Raw genomic sequence first — 19,642 nt, forward strand, 5'->3', positions numbered from 1 at the left:
GACGCGCTCGTGGCGACGCGAGAGCGGATTGGCGGAGTGGATGTCGGCGTCGCACGTGACGCAGAGGGCGGCGGCGTCGGCATTGCACGTGACGGCGGCCGGAGCTTGCTCGCAGACCTCGCACATCCACACGCGCTGGTGGCGCGACGCGAGCTTGTTGGCGCAGTGGATCTTGGAGTCGCAGGTCAGGCAGAGGTAGGCCGAGTCGGCGCGGCAGAAGACGGCCGACGGCGATGACTTGCAGGTGTCGCAGGGCTTGGGGGTGAGCCCCGGCAGGGTCCAACCGGCTTGAAGTCCCATACCCAAAACGGCGTCGTTGGCTGTAGAGTATATTATTGCTGTGGTTTTTTTTTTTTTTATGTCTGGGAGTTTTGAGGCTAAGGCTCACTTGCAGAGAAGACTTTTGATGTCTAGCTATGCCCTCTATTTTGCGCGAGAGAGAGAGAGAGAGAGAGAGAGATAGAGATGGGTGCCCAGAATAAGAGAAGAGAGATTACTGGGTGCTCAGAGTAAAAAATATGAAGAGACCATTTTACCCCTTGAAATGTGACAGCTGTCACAAGACTAACGGCGTCATTGACGTCGTGTATGTATATTGGGTCGGGTTTCATATTTGATGTACCAAAGTTTATGTTTTGGAAATTGGTGTACTGAAATTAATAGTGGGCCTTACTTCGGGTACTATTCATGAATTTTTCCCTAATTATCACCAAACCATCTAATTAAAACCCCAAAACTAGCAGGGCTGCTCACCTGCGGGACACATTTTAAGGGATAAAACGGGACGAATCAGTCTCAGTCGTTGGATCTTAAATGAATAAATCCTACGGATCTAATGGCAGCAGCATTTCATCCCATTTCTTATCCAACTCCTGCGGATCTGTTCTTCTTCTCCTCTCACCTCTCACCTTTCTAAGCCATGCCCAAATATGTTCATCTTCTTCTCCTCTCAAACATATCTATCTAAACCATGCTATCTGCTCTTAAAACACATCTACGCTGTGCTCTTTTATTTTCATGGGATTGGTCTATCTTCAAATTAATTTCTCATACTTTCCTACTCGATTTCAGCGGATATAAAAAGCATCCCCATGCTTGTTTGTAGGATGGGTTCTTCTTTTTCTTATATTGTGATTGATTTTCTCTCAAGATCAGATATTTTATTTTTCTATTTTTGTTGGATTTAGTTTACATGTTGCTGAATTCAAATTACACCAGTCCTATGGACGATGAGGAAAGAATAGCATGTGAGGCTCTTAAAAAATTGGATGATGAGATGAGGAAAGAAGATGATGAATAGAGCTGGGTTGCAAAGTCTGTGAAATGGTGGGATGAGGAAGAAGATGAACATATGAGAATTGGAATGAAATCATGTTTTCATTAGATCCGTAGGATTTATTCACTTAAAATCCAACGACCCAAATTGATTCGTCCCGTTTTATTCCTTAAATTGAGTCCCGCATGTGAGCAGCCCTGCCAAAACTAGAGCATATTTGATGCTTTGCTTATATGCAACACAAACGCATACAAAACTGGCCTGCAACCATCAACAAAACCTACCATATGCTAGATGTTCGGCAAATTCAATCCCAGAATATAATGTAAACTTTTGCATCATTAGTATGAAGGCGAACAAGGGGTGCGCTGATTAAAGTCGAAGTGAAGACGGAGACGTAGTCGTTAAGGTGGTGAGGACGCCAATGATGGCGGAGGTGGCGAAGAGAACAGCTTTGTGGGTGGGACTGTTGGGTGAAGGATTGGCGACTACTCTCTCTGGCAACCGGCAAACAGTTTTTTTTCATTTTTCATTTAAGTTTCTAGAATTTAAAATTAATTAATTAACTTTAATTAAAGATGCAAGAGAAAAATATAAGATTTAATCCTTAATTTCGTACTAATCCAAAGAATTAAAATTGAAGTATAATCTTAACTATAATTTTGTATGCCATTGATCCGCCCCCTATTAGCAAAATCCAAAATACAAAAGAAGAAAATCTCACAGAATACAATTTGTCCCTAAAAAAACATAACAAATAGAGTCACGGACACCCTCGGAGCCTTACAGAATGTATCATTCCAAAAATCATCCCTATCTTGTCTCTGGGGTCAACTTATTAGCAAAACCATGGGCAAAAATCACAGTATTTGAGGCCCGTGAAGGGCTCGTGGCAAATATGTAATAATACAACCCACCAAATCTATCAAATCCCTAACTACCTTAATTAGCTTCCCACCTTGAGTAATCCAACACAGCATGGCCCTACCGTAATAAGTACCAAATCCAGGTGCAATAAAGATAGCAAATCTGGAAACTTCCATATAACCCGACTCCATTACTTGCCTTGCCCGTTATCATCCCCACCACCACCTATTTATAAACCGTTCTCTCTCTTCCTCATTCAAACAAATCAACACCAAACCTTCAACGGTCACGATGCGTCCATTCTTCTGCCTCCTCGCAATCCTCGCCGTCCTCCTTCCTCTAGCGGCCGCCGCACGCGGTGGGCTGGCCGGAGGATGGAAGCCGATTAAGGACATCAACGACCCCCACGTGAAGGAGATTGCGGAGTTCGCGGTGTCGGAGTACAACAAGAAATCTGGGAAGAAGCTGGAGTTTCAGAGCGTGGTGAAGGGCGAGACTCAGGTCGTCGCCGGCGAGAACTACCGGCTCGTCATCGCCGTCAAGGATAACTCGGCGGCGGCCAAGTACGAGTGCGTCGTGTATGAGAAGATTTGGGAGCATACTAGGGAATTGCTCTCCTTCGATCAAGTCAAGAAGTAATGCATGTTCATCCAATCCAATTTCTAGTTCACTGTTTTTATTATTTTTCGTTCTAATAGAGAATTAATAGAGATCAAGTCAAGCAGACTTGATTGTCTGGTAATGTTGTGCGTCTAATTTCGTTTATCTTCCTTTGATATTTTCGAGATTTAGAGTTGTTGTCTTGGCGATTATTGTATAGAAATACATGCATTATCTTGAAATTGAAAATTCAGTCTTATCCAGTAGTCTTAATTAAGGGATTTGATGAAGCTAGCACACAGTTAAAATTGTCGGTGTTCTGAATTATTTCTTAGCACACGGATGAAATGAAAGTCAATGCGCGCTTTCTTTGGTTGGTCTTGTTTAGAAATGCATGCATTATCTTCAAAAAGAAAAATTGGGTATTATCCGATTATAAATTAATCTACTACTGCATGGAGTTGGTCCATCTTTTGGCCCATTTCGTTGTTGTTTTATGTTTATGTTTATGTATCAATCGGAGAATTTCTCGTATAATACTTGCATACAAGAACTAAATAGTAATATTTATCGCAGTGGTGTAGAATACTCGGGTTTGATCTATAGGCTTGGGTTGTGGGTAATACCGGGCATTTCTTTTGGGTTCAAAATGGATCAGATTGGGGTAGCTGAGACCCATAGTATGTGATCATGAAATCTTGGGACTTGGGACACAACTTTAATCGGGATTCAGGCCCAAAAGAAAAGGTACATGTTAAAGCCGAAAGGAAGAAGAAAATAAGATGATGCATGTGCGTGAAAGAAGTGATGTGTTTGGTTGCGAGATTAGGCAGCGAAGCATTAAGGAATGGAGGCATGTGATTTGAACATGTAAAGCAAAGCAGTGCTACTTTTAGTAAGATGCAATTTGGGTATACCAGTTCCAGTAATGGCTACGTTCCACACAAACTATACATTCGTACCTTATCGCTTCAACAATGATAGACCCCAAAGGAGAGGCTGATGATCGACATTGACAGCTAAGTAAGGAAACCATGCCATAGTGGCTATCACTTTCATTGGTCGTATCAAATCCAATTATTAGATGCATTTTAGGCCGATTAAGTGAGAGTGGGATGCCAAGTCACTTAGACTCACCATTTTTTATCTCAACTATTGAAAAAAAATTGACACAATAGCGAGTGTTGTAAGCATATTAACGCAACGACCTCTACAAAATGGGAGAGAATATTACAATTATTGTACAAGTTATAGTGCACCACAAATCTTCATCACACAACAATCAAAATCAAATGCAGTCACAAATGAATCACTTAACGATGAATAAAGCAATCCACATCCAAGGCAATCACAGATGATGAAGTTGATTAAGAAGATTGCGGAGGAGGGCATAGAGGTAATTAGTAGCTAAAACAATGCAAGATCAAGATGGAGCGACTCCAAAATATTTAGCGTCGAGTGAAATGAGTTAGACTAAAGTAAAATATAAGATAATTGTGATGAAAATATAAAAGAAGAGACGCGAAAATCATTATATCATACTAAAATCATTGAAGTTATGGTAGAAATACAAAAAACTTATATTAAGCACAAGACAAGTTGATATGTAGTTGTTGAAAATTATTAAAAGTTGTGTTACTCAATACAAATCAAGAAAGCCGCAACACAAGTATATGCTTGATGTGAACAAATCCTTCCAATTTCGGTTTTTTAGTATGAGCCGGATCTAAACTGGAGCAACTACCAATCGTGCAGACTGGTCGGTTGAGGATTACCACAAACAAATCAAAAAAATCTGATCATTATAAAATGAAACATTAAGGAGATATTTATCCCCATAGTAATAACCAAAATTGAGGCTTAAAGTTTGTGTTAGCAAAATTTGTTGGAAAAAGAGAGAGAGTTAATAACAAACCCCTACGACCCTCTGGGAACACAAAACCAACACACAAAGTCACAACACAATAGGAATCTGTGCGTCCAAACAGAGCGGACACCGGAGAGCCTCGAGGCCGGTGACGGGGCTCTCTTCTCCATCGCCGCCGCCGCAGCAGCATCATCTATCTCAACAGCTACGGCGCAGTCTCAGTAAGAGCAGCAGCATCAGCCAGAGCCAGAGAATGAAGGGTCTCTTCAAGTCTAAGCCCCGCACGCCGGCCGACGTCGTCCGCCAGACCCGCGATCTCCTCATCTATGCTCAGCGCAGCCCCGATTCCCGCGAGAGCAAGCGCGAGGAAAAGGTCTCATCTTGTTACCTCCCTCTATGTTCGTAATAATACATCAATCCGATTCTGAATGGATTGGATTACAATCTGGATCCAATCCAATTTGAGTAGCTAGCTGAAACCAACTGGTTTATATTGGGATCATGGAAAGTATTGGTTTTGCGATTATGTTTGAATGCAAAATCTAGCCTTTTTCGATAATAATTAGTTTCTCATGTGCTCGAATTTGTATTATATTGAACAGATGGCAGAGCTTTGTAAAAACATTAGGGAGTTGAAGTGCATTCTCTATGGCAATAGTGAGTCAGAGCCTGTTTCGGAAGCTTGTGTGCAATTGACACAGGAGTTTTTCAGGGAGGACACACTTCGACTTCTAATCATGTGTGTTCCGAAATTAAACTTGGAGGTAAGCATTTGAAGCCTTGTTTTTTGTCTATGCCCTGTTTTTCAATTCAGTGGCATGTGCTTGATATGGGATTGTGATGTAGGCAAGGAAAGATGCCACTCAAGTTGTTGCCAATCTACAAAGGCAGCAGGTTCACTCCAAGTTGATTGCATCCGATTACTTGGAAGCAAACATTGATATAATGGATGTTTTGATCCAAGGGTAAGCCTCTATTGCAAAGGATTTTGGAGACTTGCAGCCGTATCATTTAGCTAATTGTCTATGATGCTGATTTCAATAGTGCACCTTACGATTCTGAATAACGGAAGTAGATACCTTCTTTTCTATTATTGAACTACATACTTCAAATTCAAGTTAGAGATACATCTGGACTGCTTCTTAACAGTTAAGTTCTGTGAAATTCCAGGATAAGATCAGTTCTAGGTTCTTCTATGTGATGAGTGCATGTAGAAGTTTCATTCCTGGTTTTTGAATGTTATATTTAAGCTGGTTTGATTTTCATGATTCTTTGTGGTTTCTTAATTAGAAAGTATGAATATTTTGTGTCTTTTGGTTCTCAGATACATTTCTTCAGAAAATTTCGTGGCTCATTAGGAGGGAAACATTGTTATGATTATGTCCTCTTTGAATGAATCTTCAAGTTGTCCTAAGCTGTTCTCTTTTTATGAAGATTTAATTTTTATGAAAGAAGCGGTGCAGTTTCTTTCAGGGTGCAGTTTATGGTTTCAAAAAGTATTTTGTCTTAATTGAACTTAATAGTGCTTGTCATCTTATTATCTAATTCCACTTCTACTAGGTACGGAGATACAGATATGGCTTTACATTATGGTGCAATGCTGAGAGAGTGCATACGCCACCAAAGCGTTGCAAGGTGAGCAAAGTGAACTTGATTCATCAGTTAGCTCCTGATTTGACTGTGTGGCTGTAGGAGTTAACCACATCTTGTTAACTCCTGAACGTGGTTCATCAGGAATTGTTTATCCTTTGGATTTTTTTGACCTTGAGCTTAGAGCTTTATCCACCCCAAGTATAACTTATTTATGTTATCTTTTAAAATCTAGCATTTGAACTTTCGGGTTTGATTGCAGATATGTTTTGGAATCTCAACACATGAAGAAGTTCTTTGACTATATACAGCTTCCAAATTTCGATATTGCTGCAGATGCTGCTGCGACTTTTAAGGTTGAGTTAATCTTAAAGAATGTTTGATGAATGACACATCTTTGTTCTGCTGGCCTCTTATATTGAACAAACAAACCTACTATCTGTGAAATCATGCGTCTGTGCTTTGCACTTGTTTACTGCATGGTTTGCACTTTGCGGCTGGCTAAACTGCACCTTTTGTTTTATTAGAAAACATTTGTCATGTCTGCATGTAGGAAATCTTGATACCATTACTAGTTCTCTTTGTAATCTTGTAGCTTTTCCAAATACTGCAATTATTGGTTTTTGATGTATTTAAACTGTTGCAGTAGAATCATTCTGATGTCTTGTAACATCTTCCTGCAGGAACTCATGACAAGGCATAAATCTACAGTAGCAGATTTTTTATCCAAGAATTATGACTGGGTAAGGGTTTTTACTTTCTTTGGGTGTACACATGCATGGGTATGCCCACCAGTGTTCATCATTGAGAATATGCATGTGGGCAATAAGTAATATATTGGTCCTAGTTGATTGTATAACTACAATAGAAGCACTTTAATTGAAAAAAGAAGATAGGAATTGGAAAAGAATGATAGAGTATCATAAGTTTATAATTTGGTTCTCCCTTTTCTTAATTACTGTATGTTGCTGCTTGTGTTATGTTCTCACCAACCTGATCTTGGGTGTCTCCAATCTTCAATCAGTTCTTTGCGGAGTATAACTCAAAGCTGCTGGAATCCTCCAATTACATTACCAGACGACAAGCTGTCAAGGTATGTTAAATATTTCACATAGGGTCTTTTTTTTTTTTTTTTTAATAGCATGATGTCTGACCTTGGGTCCCTTTTTACTCTGTTATGTTTTTTATTTTAGTTATAAGTACTCTTTCTCAATAATTTTGATTATCTTCTTGAAATAGGCTGTCTAGTTGGTTTTTTTTGTGAATCGTTCATTACTTGCATGACAATGATATTTGCTTAAGAAGCTTCTATATTCATTTCAGCTGTTAGGAGATATATTGCTGGATCGGTCAAATTCAGCTGTAATGACTCGATATGTGAGCTCAAGAGACAATTTGAGGATCCTTATGAATCTTCTCAGAGTATGATATACTCTCCTAAACTGTTTGTTGCTAATGCTATTTTCTCCCCCTCCTCTCCTTTACAAAAACTTCATCAAACCATCTAATTTCCTGAATATATTGCTCAATCTAATTTGCGATAAATTCTATGGTTTTATTTGCAGGAGTCAAGCAAGAGCATCCAGATCGAAGCATTTCATGTTTTTAAGGTTCAGTCCATCCTCCTTTGTGAATTTTTAACTTTCAGGGTTCCACTTTGATTCATTGTATTGGCAATTTTTCTTCTTCACAGCTATTTGCTGCCAACCAAAATAAACCTGCCGACATTGTGGGCATACTTGTTGCAAATAAAAGCAAACTTCTACGGCTGTTTGCTGATTTTAAAATTGATAAAGGTAGGTAACATCTTTCACTTAGCAATTCGTGACCATTAGTTGTGAGCGCCATGTTTACATTTTGCGAATTGTTGGTTGCAGAGGATGAACAATTTGAGGCAGACAAAGCTCAAGTAGTAAGAGAGATTGCTGCCTTGGAACTGAAAGAACTCTCATGAAAGGATGAACTTCACTTGTATGTGGAATCTGTGGAGTTTGTACTATGTGAATTTTAGAGTTGTCATAGTTCTTGGCATGACAACGCTACCAAGAGTGGAAGGAGCCTTATCTTCTATTCTCACTTGTGTTCCTTCCTGTGTAGTTTCTATTAATCTCAATCACACTTTTGTAAAAGGTAGATAAATAAATTGAGAAAATGTTTTCATGCTGTACTCTGGTGATGCTGATGTTTAGCCACGCCGTATTGTAATTTATTTGATATTCAAGCATCACATTGTTATATAATATTGTACAATCGCATGCGTGAAAACACCATGCCACATTTGAATCGAAGATGCAAACACCATGCCACATTTGGATCGAGGATTTGCTTGGTATGAATAGAGATTTAGAACTTGGAGTAATCTCGGTAAACTTGACGTCGGTTACTGCCGAGGAGAACACAGAAGGCTACGTGTTCATTTTCTAGTTGCAAGACTCCCATTGGGAATGCGATTCTAGTTTCACAGTTCAGCCAGTATCGAATAAGGTTCAGCATATTGGCATATTCCATGGATCTTTTACAGACCATCTCCACATCCGGTGAATCAAATCACCATTATTTGGAGGAATCATTCTGTACTGTGTACTCACTGATCAAAGTGGAACATTCGCAAAAATTAGCAGACAGTTTTACTGGTCAAAAACTCGATGACTCACTAGAAAGGACACAACATATGAATTTCATCGTGATATTTCAATATTACAGAAACTTCGACGAAATTTCAATCATTTGTCTAAATAGTAATTACATGAAATAATTTCGGAATAACCAGAAAGAACACGAATAGTGTAGAATAGAGAAGCACAAGAGGATATACCATAAAAGAATGCCCCTATATATATATATGCACACGTGGTACGTGAAAGCTCGCTCACACACAAATTGCAAACCCCCTCTTCATCACTCATCAGCATCTGCACTGAGTGGTGTATTCAAACCACGCATTCCCCTCTCTGTTTCTCTCATCTCACAAAAACAATGGCTGAAAATGGTACGACCCATCATTCCTCTTCTTTTCATTTCTGTATTTTTTGTCATAGTGCTTCAATCGCTGGGATTCTTTGTTTGATTAATTTGCAAATTGTATGGATTGTAGATTCGCTTGCTCAGTTCTTGGCGTCTGCAGTTGATGCGGCCAAGAAAGCTGGACAGGTCAGTTCCACTCCCAAAGTCTCACTCTTTTTCTTTTTGTTGAGTAAATTTTTGTTCTGTCTAGTTTTTGGTTAGCAGTGATTGAAACAAAGTCTGGTTATCTGTTTGTATGTGATTTATTGCAGCTAATTCGAAAAGGGTTCTACGAGATCAAACATGTGGAACATAAAGGCCAGGTCTTTTCACTTCTTTCTTCTTCTTCTTCTTTCAATTGTGTAGTCAAACTGGTGTTAGGCCAATTTGGATTCTAAATGTGAATTGCCAACTGAAAGATTTAGACTTTGCTTATTTGGGGACATACAAATGAGGATTCTGAAATGCTGCATTGAGCTTAGAAAGATGTGTTCTTTAATGATAGAAATGATGATGAAAGTTGAGTTAAATTTAGAGGTGGAAACTTAGCTGATGTGGTTTGAGATAGGCAAACTAAAGTTTTGATGTTGTGTATTCTAGGTGGATTTGGTCACAGAAACTGATAAGGCGGCTGAAGATCTCATATTTAATCATCTCAAGCAGCTTTATCCCACACATAAGGTGATTAACTCTCTATCCCCTCTTTTATACTATATGTGTCAACAGAGTTTTGGTTTGGTGTTCAGAATAGCGTTGCATGATTGTATGTTGGAAGAGTGTAATATGTTTTCTGTTGTCTGAACTTTTTAAGTTGGGGTTAATGTTAGTTCATTGGGGAAGAAACTACTGCTGCTTGTGGTGTAACGGAGCTGACTGATGACCCAACATGGATAGTGGATCCCCTGGATGGCACCACTAACTTTGTCCATGGGTAAATATCACTTTTTCTGTTGTAGATGATTGTTTCTTCTCTCTTATGCAGATTGATTCTCATTGCTTGTATTCTTCCATATTATTGGTTGCAGGTTCCCCTTTGTCTGTGTCTCTATTGGTCTTACTATTGGAAAGATTCCCACAGTTGGTGTTGTTTATAATCCAATAATTGATGAGGTATGAAATTATACATTGTTGGAATTATTGATTCTTATAGTGAAATACTTCTAAATAGTACTAGGTTACCAGCTGGAAAAGTGTATTAACTTTAGATTCACTATGTAGCTTTTTACTGGTATCCGTGGAGGAGGTGCATTTCTCAATGAAAATCCTATAAAAGGTGAGTTTTAATCATCATGTTGATTCTTCCTGATTACAACATTTCCTATGTATCTCTAAGAGCTAAATGTTTATGCCTTGAAATACTGCAGTGTCGTCTCAAAGTGAACTTGTGAAGTCTCTCCTTGCAACTGAGGTATGTGAATATTTGTTATAGACTTATAGTTGAATATTTGATGAATGATCATGTATTATTCACCTAAATTTGTAGATTTTGTTGCTTTTCCAACCCCCAAATATCTCCCTCTCTCCTCAAGACAAAAGATGTAGACTCTTAAGAGAATATTAGAGACAAAAAATTTTATTTAAATAAAGAGAATTTCATTTTGCCATTAATCTAAGGGATTAGTAACTTTGTAGTCATAGGATATCCTAGGATTAGAATGCAGAATCTTACTTATGCTATGAAGTGCAATAAAGATGGATAATTTAGATACAATACAACGTGATTAGATGTTCTAATCTCGTTAGCTGATGTTTGCCACTTTCTAAAATATAAATAGACCTGAATTAAACAAGCAGTTGAGTTGGAATCCTACTATAAATTATACACCTGTTCTGTTTTTACTCGATAATATCTCAAATCTTTGAACTCGAGAGTTACAATGTAATAAAGGTGGTGAATTTACTTTCCTGATCTTAAGTTGTTGTACTGAGTGCAGGCTGGAACAAAACGTGATAAATTAACTGTGGATGCTACTACAGGGAAACTAAATAGCTTACTTTTTGAGGTAAGTCCAGAACTTTTCAATAGTGATCTTCAGTTGTGTTGGCATTTCAATTTCATATCAGTTGCTTTGTTGAGCAGGTGAGATCGCTTCGGATGAGTGGCTCCTGTGCACTGAACCTCTGTGGAATTGCATGTGGGAGGCTTGATCTTTTTTATGAACTCGGCTTTGGGGGTCCTTGGTATGATCTACTGTCTTGAAGTAATGCTAGGTTAATTTCAGCAGCAGATGATTGACTTTTCTTGCGTCTCAGGGATGTGGCAGGTGGTGCTGTGATTGTTACAGAAGCTGGAGGATCTGTGTATGACCCGTAAGTAGCAAACTTAAGTTCCAATCTTTCTTCTCTCTGTTTTGATAACTATGGATCTTTGAGAAGTTCTAGAAAATATATGCATACTTGTTGATAGTTTTTTGTGGAGTAGTTGTTAAATAGTCGTCATTCTTATAATCTTCAGCATGTGGTTTTTTACAAATTCTGTAGAAGATTTACTTATTACGGAGAATTGATTCTTTTTGCATCAGATCTGGTAAGGACTTTGACATCACATCGCAAAGAGTAGCAGCATCGAATCCTCTGCTCAAGGATGCCTTTGTTAAGGCTTTGCAGAAATCAGAATGAGATGGCTTGTATCGCAATATCAAATCTTTTAAGTAATGCATTCTTCACCAGCTCTGATATCATGCCTTGTTCACATCTTTGCAAAGAGAATATTGAAATTGTAGTTAGGGCTGAGTCAATGCCCAATCAATTGTTGAAGTTATTGAGCTGACAGATTGTTGGTAATCTTGCTCCATTACACTGTATTTGCTAGTTCTTGCTTTATAGGAGGTTTGGTGATGTTTAAATTACATAAAAATATCTCCTGCTGAATAAGAGGAGTTCTTCCTGGGTTTGACTTGCAAAACAGTGAACTCATTATCTGCTTGAACCAGTTTTACCAAGCGCACCTAAAACTTGTGAAGTGGTTCAAACATGTAGAAGTGTCTGAAATCATGTTAGAGCAAATGCACCGGTGAGCCATGGGCAATTGCTGATTTGCTTATTAAGTTGGTACTGCTAATCTACTATTCATTCTAAAATTGACAATTGCTTCGGTTATACAATGCACCAATGAAAGGCAGTTCAATATTAATTAATTAATTTATTTATTTATGAATGAAACTAAATTTGTAATTTAATATATTATACACTAATTATTCTATCCATTTAATTGAGAATTTGAATGTTAACATTTGACAAAGTAATTAATAATATTCAAAAGATTCGAAAAAGAAGGGTATAATAAATAAATTATTGTTGTAGTATTGGACAATTCGAGTACTTGATTGAGTTGCTTCAGTGGTTCTTTGGCTTGGTTCAAAATTTGATTGCAAGGAAAAGGGTTCAACTCTCTTCTGAAGCAATCTTCTTCAAACTTGGAGCCAAGTTTCTTCTCTCCTATTCACCAAAAAAAAAAAAAAAATTTCTTCTCTGCAGAGACGGTGGACCCACCACTTGTCTTTGGGCCTACCAATATCCCTCAACGGTAGTGATTTATCCTCGGTTTTGTGCTTTCCTAGCCTACTGCAATGGTTCGAATCTGGACGTGTATTGTTGTTTGCTTTTCCTAGCTACTATTGGGAATTCCCTATCAGTAATTTTCGTGTCTTTGTCACTGTGATGAAAACTTGCAGTCTGTTTGGTTTAATTTGTTCTCCGAAAACATTCAGATGTCCCGTTTTTTACTAGTTCTTTTGCTCTCTACAACATTATTGGCCAGAGGTTTGGTCTTGAGAGCCAGGACAGATCAATGTAGGGAAATATTGCAGAACGTGGGAAAAGATAAGGTCCATAATGATGCGTGTGGAGAAAAGTACTACACCATAGGCAAGGATGGTAATGCAAGGAGCTTTCCATCATAAGGATCGATGAGTCACTTTCTGGGTTGATCATAGCTTGATATGCTCCTATCTTATTCAAAGCGACTTGTTCCTCGGTCACATCCAAAAACGACTTGTTCCTAACTATTATGCCGCAGAATCTTTGACATCCTCACTTGATTATAGGTGTAATATTACGCTTTGCGAAGAGATTACTGAATTGTACTCGGGGCTTAGTCAATGCCAAAGTTGTTGAACGTACCAATTGAAACTGACGGACACATGGTTGGTAAACTAATGGTGTTTGCTGAGGGAATGTGATGTTGCAATGACATAAAAGAGATTTAATGGTGAATGATTCTTTAATGGGTTTGACTTGTGAAAAGAAGTTGAAAGATAAAAAGAAAGCGCGTATGGAAAAATCAAGTTAGAAGTTTACGCCACCAAGTAAGACGGAAAAATCAAATCAATATAGCGGGAGATAAAAATCAAGTGTAATGAGTAGACAAATATAACAAATCTCTACCTCTAAATCCTGAACTCAGTACACAAAATGTATCCTAATTAAACACGCTCTGAGCGATAAATATACAAAAGGGTGCAAGAACGTGTATGCAGAAGGAAGATGAAAGAGGAAGACACACAAAAGAAGAACCACTTCCTCCCCTCAAGCCATTCTATACGTTCTGCAATCTCCGATCTCTAAGCACCATAGCCGTTGACACCATTCGAGCCGTGGGGCGCCTTTTCAGCCTTCTTCCTCTTCAGTACAACATACCATGTGTAAGCTTCCAACAAAGCAGCTTGGACAGCCAAAGCAATGATGAGGCCAATGTATGAATTCTTCCAGTTTTTGTTTGGTTTCAAGATGTCGAACCCTTCGAATATGTTAACAACACTGAGAATTATGACAAGATACCCGGTCAAATGATGGTAGATATTCCAGTAGAATCTGAACTTGTGATCCTTGTTTGGTCTCAGAAGCAAAGCAAACACCTACATCCAAATTCAAGGCTTTCACTCAGTATAACCATAGAGGACTAATAGCCAAACCACTACAACATGTCAGTGTGTTTAAAGATGGAGTACCTGAAGTGTTCCAAGGCAGAAGAGGGTAATCCCAATGTTTCTGTGAGTGTCATATTGGATACCTGCAGAATCGCTACCGAGCTTAATACCTGTGGCCCATCCAGCAACACCAACAATATAAGCAGAGGTCTGGCAACCGGCGTGGAGGTAAAACCATGCCGGGTCTGCAGCCTTGAATGTCTTCAAGTACCTTGCTACCATGGCTCCTACAGGCATCAAGATGCCCCAACTCACTACATTTAGCACTGCGTGAATCTGTTCATAAGAAATCCCACAAATTAGTTTTGACCAATTCTGATGAAGTTAATGAGCATCTAACAGTCTTTGGCACATTTACATCAGTTCACTTAACATTTTACTTTTATATCATATTCTAATTCTAGAGGGATAAATATCTCAACTTATAAATACTACTGATTTATGTGGCTACGAACTAGGCAATTCAAACAATATCTAAGAGACTAAGAGCAAGAAAAGTATCCTAGTTCAACAGGTTTGACTAAATTCTGATGAATGTAAAGAACACCTAGAACCTATGAGAAATTTCAAAGACCTCTATTTCTATAATGAAAACCACCTCAAGGCCAGAAAGATCAGGAAGAAAAGAAATAACAACACTGGATTTTTCATGTGTTAACTATTACCAAATTGATCTTCACAAAAAGTTTCTTTTTTTTGGGTCAAAAACCATGGAAACAGAGCAAACTCTACCAAATTATGTTAAAGGAACCATATTGATCTTCACAAAAAGTTTCTTCTTTTGGATCAAAAAGGGGAAACAGAGCAAACTCTACCAAAAATATGTTAAGAAAAGTACTTGAAACAAAACCAACAACGTAGTGGATGTAGTTTACGAATCAAGTTACTTGAAACAAAACCAAAAATATGTTAAGAAAAGTACTTGAAACAAAACCAACAACGTAGTGGATGTAGTTTACGAATCAAGTTACTTGAAACAAAACCAAAAATATGTTAAGAAAAGTACTTGAAACAAAACCAACAACGTAGTGGATGTAGTTTACGAATCAAGTTACTTACGTTTTTCTTCCTGAGTGTGGAGCTGGCTCCACCGGAAGCGGCGGTCTGGCCGGAAAGCAAGTCCAAAGTCCCCTGGGCATTAAGATTGGCCGTATCGCTTCCGTGTTGTGTGGGGTTCCCACTCACAACCGGACCCTCCTGCCAAACCTGAAGAATCGTCGTCGTAGTCGTCGGCAGGGTCCAAGTGGCGTAGATGATCACCTCACCGTTCTGAGACTCAGCCGATAAACCGCTCACATCGTAACTCAAAGTTCCGTTCGCCAAAGTCGTGCCGTATCCGGTGATCGAAGACATGCGGACTGAAGGGGCCCCACTGGTTTGAGGAATAGCAACAAGAGCTTGCGCGCCGGTCATGGCCTTCTGGGTCTTGGTCAGGTCCGGGTTGATGGCCCAGGCGACCCAGTTGGTGGCTGACGCCGACGTATGCCTGTAAGCCATCTGGAGCTTCCCGGTGGACTGGTCAAAGGTCCAGTGGAGGAAGGCGTTGAGGTAAGGAAGGTTGCTGCAGGAAGTGAAGGCTTGGTTGCTGGTGAACGTGTAGTTCTTACATGTTTGCGCATCTGAGAAGGAAGATAGAGAGGCCAAAACACACAAAGCTGTGAGAAGCTTGAACAAGGCTGCCATGGGATTTGGTTGAGACTTGAAATTCCCAACTGGGTATTTTGGTAAGAAATTTGAGAGCAGTTATATTTGTGTGTGAAGGTTGTTGAAGAACAAAGGAGTTGAGATTATATATAAGAGCGGGTTTGGTGGGGTTTGGGTTGTTGGCTAGTCCGTTGAGGAAGGTTCTCTATATTTCCTTTCAGAAGGAGTTGGTTTGAAAAATATGTATAGTGTGATTTGGAGAACCACCTTCGCTTTCCACACCTGCTCTTAACTTTGGATCGTTCAAAGTTTCTCCAACAACAGGGACATGTGGATTTTCAAACAGACTTCGATTGGTGATTAAGGAAAAAGAGTTGGTTGGTCGGCTGTTTCCACTGTCATATAGCCACACGTCTCCTTGTGATAAAAGAGTTCACCACCAAATTCTTAGCTTAAGATATATATTGCACGTGACGTACCCAAATATACAGTGAAAATCAATTCAGACTTCAAATTGAGAGAACATCTGTTATCTGTTGGAACATGCAGCCTGCAGGGAATAGTGAACTAGTGTTTCCTTGTTCTGGGATGTGAGACTCAGACCAGTTAGTGTTTCTTTGTAACTATGATACATTATCTAATAGAACTAGACAACGAGTAAAAAACATGTTATACTTCTTAATGAAATTAGATAAATTAATTAATCTCTTAAAAGAAGGTTGAAAAATTTGCTACATAGATATTAATATCTGACGAGTATGTCAAATTTACTTAATCATGAAAAATGAGTTGTGGCATCTAACTTCCAACGAAAATGTTATCATTTCATTAAAATTTGGCGAACCTATTAAATATTTAGATTCAAAACACCAATGAAGTTACATAATTAGTTTTGTAAACTTCTTTATTGCAATTTGCTTTACATCACTTGTGGCTAGTACCAAGACTTTCACAACAATCACTCTTATATGACTGTTGGAATTAAAGTTCTAGGAGCCTATTATGGGTTCCAAACCAACACATGCACTAATAATAAGCGTAAGTGGTAAGAGATATACACTTATTTCTCATCATGGAATGAGTTTAATCATTAAACTTGACTTTGGAAATATGTATGGTATTACTTTGGAGTGCTCTCTTTATTCATCAGGCTAGGCTTTGGCCGGACTCGTAACGACTCACACAGTCAAAGCAATGCGTGTTGAATGGGTTGGGATAATTTTCCACTCACACATTTCCCATTTTGTACTGCCTTTCAGACTTGGCCCGAGCTAAACGTACCGTTTTGTACTCTTTTGTTGGACCCGTAAGACTGGGGATAGGGAATCCTGGAATAGTTAGGTGTATAGTTGAGCAGGTGAGAGACTAAGATCGAGAAACCCTCCTCCTTCCTTGAATCCAGGTATTGAATCGAACAACTTATCTACCTTCCCTATCCGTATTTGACATAAAGGTGCAGCTAGGGTCCCAGGAACCGAGTGGAAGACACGCGTTTCAGCAAGCTGGACTGATCTCGATCGCTTCATTTGTCTTCGTCTGCGCGTCGTCGTCGTCGTCGTCTTTCTTTGGTGCGTTCACTTTGTTCTCCCCAGGTCGACACGGCGCCGTCGGCGATACTTCCATAAAGTAATTATTAATTAATTAAACTGATTAGTCATTTAGTGTAATTAATCTTGTTTATTAGGTCAGATACCTATAGGCAGCACTATCTAACACATTAGAGGATCTTTGCCGATCACTTACTTCATCGCCGGAGAGAATCTCAGACTTAAATTTGTTTCGCTGGCTCTGCATGTTCTATATATCTAATACATATACAAGTATATATTCCGTGTTATATGACTTATGTCCTACCTGCTTGCTTTATCGAGCTAATGTTTCTTAATTAGAACTATGATATTTGCATGCAACTTGGGCAGCATGTGCAAGCTGCAACTTGATGCCAAACTAGATATTAGTTCTTTTATCATATCAGAGTTTTGATCATACAAGAAAAGTAGTTTAATGTTACGTTAATTTATAGGTAAGCTCGTGTGAACATGTAATGAACATTAATTATTAAGGCGGGATTAAATTGCAGGCCTAGCTTTGAATATGTTAAGGGTAGTCCTTGTTAATTTAGAAGTACGTTGTTCAGACTTGTATATTAGAATAATAATCGATAACATTGTCCATTGTTGTTTTTAGATCCGATCGAATCCTTATATATTATTTTGACGACGCGTATTTATACGTACATATGGCTGAAGTCTTTGCTTATGAACATGATGGGTCTGATTCTTAACCAAAACAAAAAAATGAAACACTGTGGGTCTAGTCAACTTGTTCAATCGAGTACGTACTCGTACTCGTACTCGTACTAATTCTTAAGTTTGTGTTCATTTAATTAAGAATGTACGAGTCGGAGGAATTTCTAATTTAAATAAAATCCTAAAGGATCTTAGTATCATTATCAATCTTGTAAAAAGTATTAAGGTTAGTGTTGAAGATCTAAATGCTTCTGTGCTGTCCTTCACTACCTGATAGACCTAAGTTAAGCTACATACATGATATATTTAACCTCTTTACAACATTATTATACGTAAATTTAACGTTTTCATCTCTTATTTAAGATACATGATCCTACAACTAAAATGTGACAGCTGATGTATCACACTATTTTATGTATTAAAAACAATTTAATGACAATTTTGTATACCAGCTGGCATTAGGAAGAAAAAAAAAACAGCGTAAATGCTGTATGGACTATATATGCATGTAGCCATGAAAGTCTAATATGTACGGACATGTAGAAATTGAATACGTGGCATACTGATTTCTCCATCAAAGTCAAAAGTACAGAAATGTAAAGCAATCTTGCAGCTAGGGTTTGTTTCGTGATTTTAATATGTTAAAGAGATTGCATGAAAGATTGTGTGTTTATATTTTACAAATGAAGTGTTTATAAAATATAAACGCTTTGGCTTGGATGTCGATGTATGATGTATGATTTGCGTGCATAGGTCGATTGTGTTCAAACTTCACATCCAGCACTTCGGAATATTTCCAATATATAACTGGTAAAACGCAGCACAAGATGATAAACATGATGTTAAACTTGTTGTTTCAGAAAACAATAAATTGGTTTGATTAAAAGAATACGTACCCACATCTATCAGTACATATTGATATCAAACGTGACAAGTTAAAATTAATCAAAAGTGATGTGATGGGTTCTATTTTGGGAGTGAAGACGATTGACTATTTCGGCTTCTATAGTTGTAGCTAGAGGCTATACGAGTATACGACAGCAAACAGTGGCATAGCTACAGTAGGGCGAGAAATCTCAGTTTTTGAAATTAGAGCATGATTGGCTATATCAACCACAATTGCATTTGCATACATATTATATAGAAAATTAATACCATGTTTGACCCTTCTGAGTTCTGACATAAAGACAAAAAATTATTTTTAAATACTTTGGCCAATTCACCCACAAGTTTTGACGGATTCCATGATAGTCTAGGTTTTTAATATATTTAATTAGTCCTATATATACACACACTTTATTCATACCACAATAGCTTAGGTAATTAATTAATGAATAATCATTTAGTTCTATATCTATATAAATCTATGTATATACACTTTGATTTTGTCTCCTGTTCGTTCTCTCTATGCTGTTTTCTCTTGCATTTTTTTTTTCTCTCTTCTTCTTCTTCTTCTCCTCCTTCTCAGTGAAACGGCAAATTGTCTTTAAAATTATGAAAGCCTTTTTGAAGAAATGTCATAAGAGAAAAGCGTGTTTGTTTAGTATTATTATTTAAATTCTGACCCTCCTAATTAAGATTTCTGGCTACGCCACTGACAGCAAATATCATTAGCTTT

At 38.2% G+C, this 19,642-nt stretch overlaps 5 protein-coding genes across 5 annotated transcripts in view; 4 read left to right on the forward strand and 1 right to left on the reverse strand.

Annotated features, from left to right (window-relative positions):
- LOC133731480 (probable LRR receptor-like serine/threonine-protein kinase At1g53430) overlaps positions 1–1,300 on the forward strand; it is a 3,467-nt gene extending 2,167 nt beyond the window's left edge. The window contains exon 8 of the mRNA XM_062158844.1: positions 1,188–1,300. Within this exon, the coding sequence (XP_062014828.1) occupies positions 1,188–1,300 (113 nt within the window). The remainder of the gene's footprint in view (positions 1–1,187) is intronic.
- Positions 1,301–2,349: 1,049 nt separating this feature from the next.
- On the forward strand, positions 2,350–3,016 carry LOC133733646 (cysteine proteinase inhibitor 1-like). The gene has a single exon (XM_062161293.1). It carries the CDS (start codon positions 2,435–2,437, stop codon positions 2,780–2,782), a length of 348 nt encoding a protein of 115 aa, XP_062017277.1. The 5' UTR covers positions 2,350–2,434; the 3' UTR covers positions 2,783–3,016.
- A 1,597-nt stretch (positions 3,017–4,613) lies between these two features.
- Positions 4,614–8,424, forward strand: LOC133730000 (putative MO25-like protein At5g47540). The gene is made up of 11 exons (XM_062157627.1): positions 4,614–4,983; positions 5,213–5,374; positions 5,457–5,575; positions 6,171–6,245; positions 6,463–6,556; positions 6,884–6,943; positions 7,225–7,293; positions 7,524–7,622; positions 7,766–7,810; positions 7,894–7,996; positions 8,078–8,424. The coding sequence occupies exons 1-11, from the start codon at positions 4,864–4,866 to the stop codon at positions 8,152–8,154; spliced, it is 1,023 nt and encodes a 340-aa protein (XP_062013611.1). The 5' UTR covers positions 4,614–4,863; the 3' UTR covers positions 8,155–8,424.
- A 606-nt stretch (positions 8,425–9,030) lies between these two features.
- LOC133730001 (inositol monophosphatase 3) lies at positions 9,031–12,090 on the forward strand. The gene is made up of 12 exons (XM_062157628.1): positions 9,031–9,189; positions 9,295–9,350; positions 9,476–9,526; positions 9,804–9,884; positions 10,031–10,134; positions 10,229–10,313; positions 10,422–10,476; positions 10,568–10,611; positions 11,138–11,206; positions 11,284–11,384; positions 11,457–11,513; positions 11,726–12,090. The coding sequence occupies exons 1-12, from the start codon at positions 9,177–9,179 to the stop codon at positions 11,820–11,822; spliced, it is 813 nt and encodes a 270-aa protein (XP_062013612.1). The 5' UTR covers positions 9,031–9,176; the 3' UTR covers positions 11,823–12,090.
- A 1,421-nt stretch (positions 12,091–13,511) lies between these two features.
- LOC133730002 (cytochrome b561 and DOMON domain-containing protein At4g17280-like) lies at positions 13,512–15,913 on the reverse strand. Its single transcript, XM_062157629.1, has 3 exons — positions 15,191–15,913; positions 14,153–14,407; positions 13,512–14,059 (listed from the first exon to the last, which is right to left on the reverse strand). The coding sequence occupies exons 1-3, from the start codon at positions 15,812–15,814 to the stop codon at positions 13,766–13,768; spliced, it is 1,173 nt and encodes a 390-aa protein (XP_062013613.1). The 5' UTR covers positions 15,815–15,913; the 3' UTR covers positions 13,512–13,765.
- Positions 15,914–19,642: the final 3,729 nt, after the last annotated feature.

This window comes from Rosa rugosa, chromosome 2, assembly GCF_958449725.1.
Source record: "Rosa rugosa chromosome 2, drRosRugo1.1, whole genome shotgun sequence".
Taxonomy (NCBI): Eukaryota; Viridiplantae; Streptophyta; class Magnoliopsida; order Rosales; family Rosaceae; genus Rosa; species Rosa rugosa.